Source organism: Calidris pugnax, unplaced genomic scaffold, assembly GCF_001431845.1.
Source record: "Calidris pugnax isolate Ruff unplaced genomic scaffold, ASM143184v1 scaffold2035, whole genome shotgun sequence".
NCBI lineage: Eukaryota > Metazoa > Chordata > Aves > Charadriiformes > Scolopacidae > Calidris > Calidris pugnax.
This window is the reverse complement of record NW_015092373.1, coordinates 2,322-13,315: the sequence shown is the minus strand read 5'-3', so window position 1 is coordinate 13,315 and position 10,994 is coordinate 2,322. Positions and strand designations below refer to the sequence as shown.

At 56.5% G+C, this 10,994-nt stretch overlaps 2 protein-coding genes across 2 annotated transcripts; both read left to right on the top strand.

Annotated features, from left to right (window-relative positions):
• Window positions 1–45: 45 nt before the first annotated feature.
• On the top strand, window positions 46–8,137 carry LOC106900457 (protocadherin beta-4-like; the record flags this gene model as incomplete). Its single annotated transcript, XM_014962535.1, is given in 3 exon segments — window positions 46–427; window positions 3,848–4,053; window positions 6,430–8,137. Coding segments are annotated over 3 exon segments (2,296 nt in total), but the record flags the coding sequence as incomplete, so codon positions are not given.
• Window positions 8,138–8,661: 524 nt separating this feature from the next.
• Window positions 8,662–10,990, top strand: LOC106900456 (protocadherin beta-15-like; the record flags this gene model as incomplete). The annotated part of the gene is made up of 1 exon (XM_014962534.1): window positions 8,662–10,990. A coding segment is annotated over exon 1 (2,109 nt), but the record flags the coding sequence as incomplete, so codon positions are not given.
• Window positions 10,991–10,994: the final 4 nt, after the last annotated feature.

Here is a 10,994-nt window from a genome sequence, read left to right as displayed (position 1 = left end):
CATCGCCCTGGTGGACGGCTTCTCCGACGCCTACGTGCGCGGCAGCGAGGAGGCGCCGGCCGCCGAGCCCGACGGACCCCTGACGCTCTACCTCATCGTCTGCCTGGCCTGCGTGTCGGCGCTCTTCCTGGCCACCGCGGTGGCCGCCGCCGTGCTGAGGCTGCGTCGCGCCAGGCGGAGCGAGGCCGACACCTTGCCCACCTTCCCGAAGGCTGCCGCGGAGAGCAACGCGGGCTCCCTGCCCCGCAGCCTCGTCTACGACGTCTGCTTCGCCGCCGGGACCGTCAACAGCGAGTTCCGGTTCCTCCGGCCCCTCTTGCCCTGCTTCCCCGCCGGGCTCCCCCCCGGCCCGGGCGAACAGCGGAGCTCCGTGTGCTCGCAAGAGGCGGCCAACCTCGGCGAAGAAGGCGACTTCGGGGCTGCACAGGTGAGGGACCTGCCCGGGCCGCTGTGCTTGCGGAGGGAGCGGGGAGGCAGCAGCACCGCGGGAGCTGGTGGGGGGGGCGGGGGGCGTGTCTGCTTGGGGAGTGCCCGCGCCCGGTGGCACGGACTCTTGATGTTGCAGAGCCAGTGGTGGAGGAGTCACCGGGGTGGTAGAAGAGGGTAGTGAGGGTCTCAGAGCTGCTGGTGGGGACGTCCCAGGAGGATCTGGCAGGGCTCAGCTGCGCTGCAATCCAGACTCATCGCGCCCCTCTGCATCCAGCTCTAGGCCCTGAGTATTCATGTGACATCAGGTCTTTAGAGTCACCACAAAGGGGGTGAGCTGGACAGGGATGGGATGAGAAGGAGGGGTATGGATGTGTGTGCCACTCAGTGGCTCCTGTCCACACACTTTGTAGAGCCCGTAGGGACCCAGGGCAAGAATGACACTGCTCCCAGGGATGACAGCAGCAGGAATGCAGCGGTCCAGTGTCTAGTGGGACTGCGGGGTCGACGGTGCAAAGCGTATCACATCACTAGTGGTCAAGAGGATGACCACAAGCCAGCAATGTGCCCTTGAGACCAATGGCATAAGGAGTTCCATCTAAACACGTGGAGAAACGCCTTTACTTTGAGGGTGGGAGAACACTGGAAGAGGCTGCCCAGAGTGGTGGTGGAGTTTCCTCCTCTGGAGACATAAAAAACCCATGTTTTGACATGTTCCTGTGAAATCTGGACATGATCCTGTGAAATCTGCTCCATGTGGACCTGCTTTGGCAGGGGGTAAGACTAGATGGTTCTGTAGGGCCCTTCCAACCCCGTATCGGGGCGTGTCTGCTTGGGGAGTGCCCGCGCCCGGTGGCGCGGACTCTTGATGTTGCAGAGCCAGTGGTGGAGGAGTCACCGGGGTGGTAGAAGAGGGTAGCGAGGGTCTCAGAGCTGCTGGTGGGGACGTCCCAGGCATATCTGGCAGGGCTCAGCTGCTCTGCAATCCTGACTAACCCTCTGCATCAAGCTCTAGGCCCTGAGTATTCCCGTGAAATCAGGTCTCTAGTGTCATCGCAAAGGGGGTGAGCTGGACAGGGATAAGGAGGGATATCGATGTGTGCGACTCTCAGTGGGTTCTGTAGGGACCCAGGGCAAGAATGACACTGCTCCCAGGGACGACAGCAGCAGGAAGGCAGTGGTACAGTGTCTAGTGGGACTGCGGGGTCGACGGTGCAAAGCGTATCACATCACTAGTGGTCAAGAGGATGACCACAAGCCAGCAATGTGCCCTTGAGACCAATGGCATAAGGAGTTCCATCTAAACAGGAGGAGAAACGCCTTTACTTTGAGGGTGGCAGAACACTGGAAGAGGCTGCCCAGAGTGGTGGAGGACTCTCCACCTCTGGAGACATTCAAAACCCATGTTTTGACATGTTCCTGTGAAATCTGCTCCATGTGGACCTGCTTTTGCAGGAGTCTAAGACTAGATGTTCTGTAGGGCCCTTCCAACCCCGTATCGTTCTGTGATTCTGTGATTCCGTGATTCGTTGCAGGGCAGAGCTCCCCTCTCTGAAGACCCGGGCCCCAGGGCTGCAGAAGCAACTTGCGCTGCAAACCGGGGGATGGAGCTGAACATCAATTCTGATCCAAACACTTGGGTCACCCATCAGTAAGTGAGGAGAGAGCAAAACACCTCTGTTGTCCTTGGCTAATGTGCTCGCTGCAAAAAGAGAATGAAGAGACCAAACACCCACCAGAAAAGTACCGGAAAGGTGCCAGCCTTCTCTGTGAGAGAGCAAACCCACTCTCCTCTCGAGCACTTCTTTATTCATGTAGGTCTTTTGCAATTGTGGTTGAGGCGGAAGAGGAGGACTGTGTTGCATGTTGATTACACCGAAATTTGATGTATGATTGTGAGATTCCCACTGCTTCTAGATGTTCATGTAAATCCCGAAAACTGGAAGCAGACCTTCCAGGCAACTTTTTCCTACAACACTTTTACTACATTGGTTTTTAGTTATTGTGGGGTTCCACCAAAACCACCTGACACCCAATCCAGAAACACCACACACCCCCAAATAACATTTTCATGTTTCATAACCGCTGGTGACTTGGACTCACTTTGCTTTGTGTCCTCAGCAGCCCAGTTGCAGTAGTTTCTGGGGAGACAAGGACCCCCCTCAAAACACCAGCATTAAGCCACATTTGCTGTACGTGAGAAAGCAGTTTTAATTTGAGCACTTACCATCTCATATTTCATCCTCAGAGTCATAAAAGTTTTTCAGAAGTGCCTTAGTGCTGTCCAGAGTGGATGGAGGATGGTTCCCAGCTTTAGATTGTTGCTGTTAAGGTCAGAGACCCACTGCCTTGTTCAACCTCCTCTTTGGCTCTGCGTAGAGAAGAGTGGTGTCACACAGGCAGTGGGGTAAGACGTGCCCTCTAAGCTTCTCGCTGGTGTCTGCTGACCTTCAACGCCCAAATGACAACCTCCCTCTCTGTTCTCCACTCTTCTTGTGGGTGAGGATAAAGGGGCAGGCCAGTATGAGGGAGACCCTTGTGGGTGTTTATTACAGGCCACCTGACCAGGATGGGGAAGCTGATGAGGCCTTTTACAGTCAGCTCCAAGTAGCCTCACAATCACAGGCCTTGGTTCTCATGGGGGACTTCAGTCACCCTGGTATCTGCTGGGAAGGCTACACAGCCAGACACGTACAGTCCAAGAGGTTCATCCTGTGTATTGAAGGTAACGTCTTGACTCAGGTAGTGGAGGAGCCAAGAAGGAGAGGTGTACTACTGGACCTAGTACTGACAAACAAAGAGGGACTGGTAGAGGACATTTAGGTTGGGGGAAGCCTTGACTGCAGGGACCATGGAAAGATAGAGTTCAGGATCGTGTGTAGCAAAACAAGTTGGACTGAAACCTTGGATTTCTGGAGGGCTAACTTCAGCCTCTTCAAGGAACTCCTTGGGGAAATGCCCTGGGTTAAGGCTCTGGAAGGTAGGAGGGCTCAAGACAGCTGGACAATATTCAAATATTGCTTTCTCCAAACTTAGGATGGTACATGCCTAAGAGAGAAAAAAAACAGGCAGGGGAAGCAGGAGATCTATGTGGTTGAGCAGGGAGCTTCTGAAAAAGCTCAAGCAGAAGGAGGAAGTTTACCTTCTGGAGTGGAAGAAGGGACTGACCACTTGGGAAGATTACCAGAATGCCATTAGAGCGTGCAGGGATGAAGCAAGGAAAGCCAAGGCCTCCTTGGAATTAAAATTGGCAAGGGATGTCAGAGTCACCAAGAAAGGTTGTTTCAGGTCTGTTGGAGGCAAAAGGAAAACGAGAGAAAATGTGGGCCCACTGGTGAATGAGATGGGTGCCATGGTGACAGAGGATGCAGAGAAGGCAGAATTGCTGAATGCCTTCTTTGCTTCAGTCTTTCCTGCTCAGGCCAGCCCTCAGGAGTCCCACACTTTTAGGGCAACAGAAAAAGCCTGCACAAAAGAAGACTTCCCCTTGGTTGAGGAAGACCAAGCTAGGGCACAGTTAAGTAAACTGGATATCCGCAAGTCCATGGGTCCTAATGGGATGCACCCACGAGTGCTGAGGGAACTGGCGGCAGTGATTGCTGGGCCCCTCTCCATCATCTCTGAAAGGTCCTGGAGTAGAGGAGAGTTGCCCAAGGACTGGCGGAAAGTCAATGTCATCCCAGTCTTCAAAAAGGGCAAGGAGGACCCAGGAAACTACAGAGTGGTCTGTCTCACCTCCATCCCTGGAGGCACAACTGGATGGACAGATGAGGTGAGGGTGGCAGATGTGGTCTACCTTGACTTCAGCAAGGCTTTTGACAGAGTGTCCCACAGCATCCTTATAAGTGAGTTTAGGAAGTATGGGTTAGATGAATGGACAGTGAGGGTTGAAAACTGGCTGAAAGACAGAGATCGGAGGGTTGTGATTAGTGGCACAGAACCTAGTTGGTGGTCTGCAATAAGAGGGGTTCCCCAGGGATCGGTACTGGATCCAGTCCTCTTCAATAAATCCATCAGTGACCTGGATGAAGGGATTGAATGTACCCTCAGCATGTTTGCTGACCATATAAAACTGGGCGGGGGGGCTGACACAGCAGAACTCTGTGCCGCCATACAGTGAGACCTGGACAGGCTGGAGTATTGGGCAGAGATGAACCTGATGAAATTCAACAAGGGCAAGTGTAGGGTGCTGCACCTGGGGAGAAATAACCCCAAGCACCAGTAAAGGTTGGGGGCTGATCTGCTGGAGAGCAGCTCTGAGGAAAAAGGCCTGGGAATCCTGGTGGACAATAGGATGACCAAGAGTCAGGAATGTGCCCTTGTGGCCAAGAAGGCCAATGGCATCCTGGGATTCATCAAGAAGAGCATGACCAGCAGGTCGAGAGAGGTTATCCTCCCCCTCTACTCTGCCCTGGTGAGGCCCCATCTGGAGTACTGTGTCCAGTTCTGGGCTCCCCAGTTCAAGACAGATAGGGAACTGCTGGAGAAGGTACAACAGAGGACCACAAAGATGATTAGGGGTCTGGACCATCTCCCTTATGAGGAGAGGCTGAGGGACTTGGGTCTTCTTAGTCTGGAGAAGAGAAGGCTGAGAGGGGATCTGATCCACACCTATAAATACTTAAAGGGTGGGTGCCAAGAGGATGGGGCCAGTCTTTTGTCAGTGGTGCACAGTGACAGGACAAGAGGAAATGGGCACAAACTTGAACATAAGAAGTTCCATCTAAACGTGAGGAGGAACTTCTTCACTTTGAGGGTGGGAGAGCCCTGGAACAGGCTGCCCAGGGAGGTGGTGGGGTCTCCGTCTCTGGAGGCATTCAAAACCCACCTGGACACGTTCCTGTGCAATCTGCTTGAGGTGAACCTGCTTCAGAAGTGGGGTTGGACTTGATGATCTCCAGAGGTCCCTTCCAACTCCATAATCATTCTGTGGTTCTTTGCAGGGCAGAGCTCCCCTCTCTGAAGACCCGGGCCCCAGGGCTGCAGAAGCAGCTTGCGCTGCAAACAGGGGGATGGAGCTGAATGTCAATTCTGATCCAAACCCTTGGCTCACCCATCAATGAGGAGAATGAGAAGCATGTCTGTCCTCCTTCGCTAACGTGCTCACCGCGAAGAGAGAATGAAGAGACCAAACACCCACCAGAAAAGTACCGAGGAGGTGTCAGCCTTCTCTGTGAAAGAGTAAAACCACTTTCCTCTTGAGCAGTACTTTATTCCTGTAGGTATTTTGTAATTGTGATAGGGATGGAGGAGGAGGACTGTGTTGCATGTTAATTACACCGAAATTTGATGTATGATTGTGAGATTCCCACTGATATTCCCCATCTATTCCCCATAGATGTTTATGTAAATCCTGAAAACTGGAAGCAGCTCTTCAAGATAACTTTCTTCTACATAATTTTTACTGTATTGTTTTTTAGTTATGCTGGGTTTTTTTTTTATTTCTTTGTCTGTTTTTGTCTCATGCAGAGTACTCGGTAATAGTGTCTTAATTTCCCGCAGTCTATCCAATACCAGGCCAAACAGATATTAAGCAAAATCAAGTGGTGCTTGCAAACTCCTTAATAACAAGCAGAACCGATTACCTTAGAAATATCTGACATTGGCAGACTTTGCATATTTCACCAGGAATTTACAGGTTTTTTTGTACTGCAAAGATTGGGCTTTGATCAATGTATTCCCCCTTTTTAATATATTTTTTTTTGTAACGTGAACTTGAAATAAACATTTCAGGATTTTTGAGTATAAGGTAGTAGAGGATTAAAAATGCTGTTTGTGGTTCTACAGTAAAATAGGCTGAAATATTTACAATAAACTTAAGGCACTGTAGAACATAGGGCACCAAGAAGCTTTCTGTTTTCTTTTTCTTTTATTAATCGGTATTGATTTATAAAGTAATGTGATATTTCCTGTCGCCCACACATTTTTAAGAGTCAAATGCCTGATGACAGAAAACAATAAAACCTACTTGAAACACCCTTGGGTGAGTGTGCTATCTCAAAGGTCATTTGCTAGTCATTGTCGAGGATACATCCACCCTATAACTTATTCCATAGTTCAAAATTCAGAAGAAAATCTCCATACGTTTAAAATAAATCCAGAGACAGGACAGATTCGACTGAAAAAGCCGGTGGACTACGAAGAAACAAAGGCCACAGACGGAGGAGGTCTGTCCGCTCACTGCAAGGTAGAGGTGCAGGGGGAGGGCGTGAACGACAACGCCCCCGAGGTGATCATCACGTCCTTCAGCAACACTTTCTCGGAAGCCGCCCCGCCAAGCACTGTAGTGGCTCTGTTCAATGTGCGGGACCGGGATTCGGGGGACAACGGCAGGATGAGGTGTGAATTGCCTGGCAAGCAGTCCTTCAGTCTCACGCCGGTAGTGGTGGACGCATACGCGCTGGTGACATTGGAGGCGCTGGACCGGGAGCAGGTGACGGTCCGCGCCCGAGACGAGGGCTTTCCGCCGCTCTCGGCATCCAAGACGCTGCTTGTGCAGCCCTTGGACGTGAACGACAACGCGCCCGCCTTCTCCCAGGACGTTTACACCATGGTGCTGAGCGAAAACGAACGCGCGGGGACGAGCCTGGGCCACCTGAAAGCCACGGACGCTGACGCGGGAAAAATCGCCCACGTCAGCTACGCGCTGGGACCGCGCAGACCGGGCGCGCCCTGAGCCGTATCCTTCGTGTCCGTGAACGCGGAGAGCGGAACCGTGCGGGCGCTGCTCCCGCTGGACTACGAGGAGGTGCGCGCCTTGGAGGTGACGGTGCGCGCCGCCGACGGCGGCTCGCCGCCGCTCAGCGCCCAGGCGGTGCTGCGCGTGGTGGTGCGGGACGAGAACGACAACGCGCCCGTGGTGCTGCACCCGTCCCGCGACGGCCTGGCGGCGGCGGCGGCGGGCGAGCTGGTGCCGCGCTGGGCGCGGGAGGGCTACCTGGTGGCCAAGGTGGTGGCGGTGGACGCGGACGCGGGTCAGAACGCGTGGCTGTCGTACGAGCTGGCCAAGGCGACGGAGCCGGGGCTGTTCCGCGTGGGGCTGCACAGCGGCGAGGTGCGGACGGCGCGGGCCGTGGCCGAGAGGGACGCGCCGCGCCAGAGGCTCGTCGTGCTGGTGCGAGACCGCGGGCAGCCGCCGCGCTCCGCCACCGCCACCCTCGGCATCGCCCTGGTGGACGGCTTCTCCGACGTCTTCCTCCAGCTCTCCCAGGCTACTGCGGGGCGGTGGCAGCAGCAGCCGGCCGAAGAGGACATGCTCACCATCTACCTCGTTGCAGCCCTAGGCTGCGTCTCGTCGCTCTTCCTCCTCTCCGTCCTCGCCTTTTCGGCGGCCAAGCTCTGCAAGGCTTGACTCCGGGCACGCCTTTCGCCTCCCTCTGCTCGCTACTACGCTGACGGCGACTTCGCTGCTGACGGCGTGGACGTGGCCGGCACGGGGACTGTCTCGCTGACAGAACGATACGAAGTGTGCCTCAGCAGCGGCTCGGGGAGGAGTCAGTTCTGCTTCCTGAGGACCGTCCTGCCCAACCCAAAAAGCAGTCCTGAGGAAGGGGCGCGCAAGGACGAAGAGCCGCTATGCAGCTCGCATCCGAGGGAGAGAGGGAAGGCGAACCAGGGAGCACAGCCCCTCCGCCTGTTCAGCCGAGGAATGGCCGGACGGGGATCGCGTCCATGCCTGAGCCTTACCGAGACCTGCTCCCATTCCCCGTGATCAGCCCGAGCCTCCCCAGTAGCTGAACTGCCCTCCTCAGCTGATACATGCGTACTGCTCCCGCACATCTTCTCCGAGCAGAGAAGGTAGCTCGGTCCTTCCGAGCTGAACCTCCCACCAACGGTGCCGCGGTAAATGCCTCGCTGCCGTATTCCTGGAAAGGCAGGGAGTGGCCTTCCGGGAACTAAGCGTCTGCCCGCGGGCTCGGGGCAGCAGGGACCGGGCAAGAACCAGTCAGATGCCGGCGCTGCCCGTGCGCTCGGAGTCAAGCGGCGGAGTCAAGTCAGGACTCCCGGCGCTGTTTGCCGGCACTGTCCTCCCCGGCGCCGTGTGTGCGCGTATGTGTGCGCGGGGCCGCGCGTTTGCGGACGGGCCCGTGTGGCGGTGCGAGGCGTCAGGGCGCAGTCCCGCCGCGGGCCGCAGGGTGGTGCTCCTGGACAAGGCGGCGCCGAGCGGCTGCGGGCGGGGAGGCGCCCGAGACCAGCCCGCCGCTGCCCAGCCCAGCGCAGAGCAGCGGAGCCGAGCCGAGGCGAGCCGGGCAGCAGCAGAGGCAGCGGCGGCGGCGGCGATCGGTGCCCCGTTCGACCCGCTGCCGGAGCACGTCGGCGGCGCTGCGAGCCGCCAGCCGGACTCGGCGAGAGGGAGAGCGCCCGCCGCCGCGGCCGCCGCGCTGCTGCCGGGAGCCGCTCTCCGCGGAGGACTGGTGGGGCGACCCGCGAGACGGAGGCTGTCCGCCGGCCCGCCATGGCGATCGCAAGGCAAGTGCTTGGTCTCTCTGCTTTCCTCTGCCTGCCGCTCGCTCGCTCGGAGCCCATGCGCTACTCCGTGGCCGAGGAGGCGGCGAGCGGCTCGCTGGTAGGCAACGTGGCGGAGGACGCGGGGCTGGCCCCGGCGCAGCTGGCGGCTCGCCGCGCCCGCCTGGCCTCGGAGGACGGCCGGCAGCACTTTGGCTTGGACCCCGCCACCGGCCGCCTCGTGGTGGCCGAGAGGCTGGACCGGGAGGAGCTGTGCGGCCAGTCCGCTGCCTGCACGCTCCCCTTCGAGCTCGTGCTGGCCAACCCGCTGCAGTTCTTTCGGGTGGAGGTGGCCGTGGAGGACATCAATGACCACTCGCCCGTTTTCCCGGAGGAACAAGTCACTCTTAGGATCCCGGAAAGGAGTGACCCGGGCTCGCGTTTCCCTCTGGTTGGGGCTCGGGACCTGGATGTTGGGAGTAACAGCATCCAGGCTTACAGCATTGCTCCCCAGAATGAGTACTTTAGTGTCTCCTTTGGGAGTCGGAGTGAGGGCGACAAGTATGTGGAACTGGTTTTGGAAAAGGCTCTAGACAGAGAGGAGCAGGCAGAGGTGGGTTTCAGTCTCATTGCCGTGGACAGGGGCTCTCCTCCCAGGAGCGGGACCACCCAAATCCGCATTGTTGTTCTAGATGTAAATGACAATGCTCCTATCTTTACCCAAGAACGATACGTTGGGCAAATTTTGGAAAACGCACCCGAGGGCTCTGTGGTTCTCAGAGTGGTGGCAACTGATCAGGATGTGGGAGTTAATGGGGAGGTCACCTACCGGTTTAGCCAAGCAGTGGGTCAGAGCAACTCGGTGTTTTTGATCAACGCCACGAGTGGGGAAATTAAACTCATAAAGACTCTCGACTTTGAGGTGGCTGAGAATTATGATTTCATTGTGCAAGCCACGGATGGTGGGGGCCTCTCAGCAATCTGCAAGGTGTTGGTGGAGGTGGTGGATGTGAATGACAATGCACCGGAGCTGATGGTCAGTTCCTTCACCAGCCCCCTCCCCGAGAACGCATTACCTGGGACAGTGGTTGCCCTCTTTACTGTCAGGGACCGGGATTCTGGTGCCAATGGGAAGGTCTCCTGTGCCCTTGGGGACCAGCTATCATTCTCCCTGCGGCCGGCCTACAAGAATTACTATGAACTGGTGACCATGAGCACTCTGGACAGGGAGGAGACTGCGCGATACATCCTCAGTGTCACAGCAGCAGATGCAGGGTCACCTCCTCTCACAACCACCCAGACCTTCACAGTGGACATCTCTGATGTCAATGACAATGCACCTGTCTTCAACCAGACATCGTACACCATGTATGTGCATGAGAACAATGTGCCCACAGTGCTCGTTGGAGCTGTCAGAGCTGTGGATGCTGATGTGGGTCCCAATGCCAAGGTGACGTATTTCCTGGCACCAGCCCAGCCCACGGAGCAGCCTCCCTGCTCCTGCATCTCCGTGAACTCTGAGAACGGGCACGTGTTTGTGCTGCGGCCTCTGGACTTTGAGCAGGTGAGGCAGATTGAGGTCTTGGTGATTGCTTCTGATGCGGGCTCCCCTCCTCTCAGAACCAACGTCACAGTCCGCCTTGTCGTGGTAGACGAGAATGACAATGCACCAATGGTGCTGTACCCAGCTCAGGACAGCACTCCTCCATCCAGCGAGCTGGTACCTGTGTCAGCTGAGGCAGGGTACCTCATCACCAAAGTGGTGGCTGTGGATGCAGACTCGGGGCAGAACTCGTGGCTCTCGTACCACCTGCTGAGAGCCACCGACCCCGGGCTGTTTGTGGTGGGTGCCCAAAGTGGGGAGGTGCGGCTGAAGAGGCCAGTGACGGAGAGGGATGCCGTGAAGCAGAAGCTCGTTGTCCTGGTGCGAGACAATGGGCGGCCACCACTGTCAGCCACTGCTGCCCTGAGCGCACTCCTGCTCAATGACTTCTCCGACGTGCGCCTACCACACAGCAGCGTGGCCACAGAGGATGAGAGCGACTCCCTGACAACCTATTTAATCATTTCATTGACCTTTGTCTCACTCCTCTTCCTCGCCTCCCTCACAGCCTTCATCACTC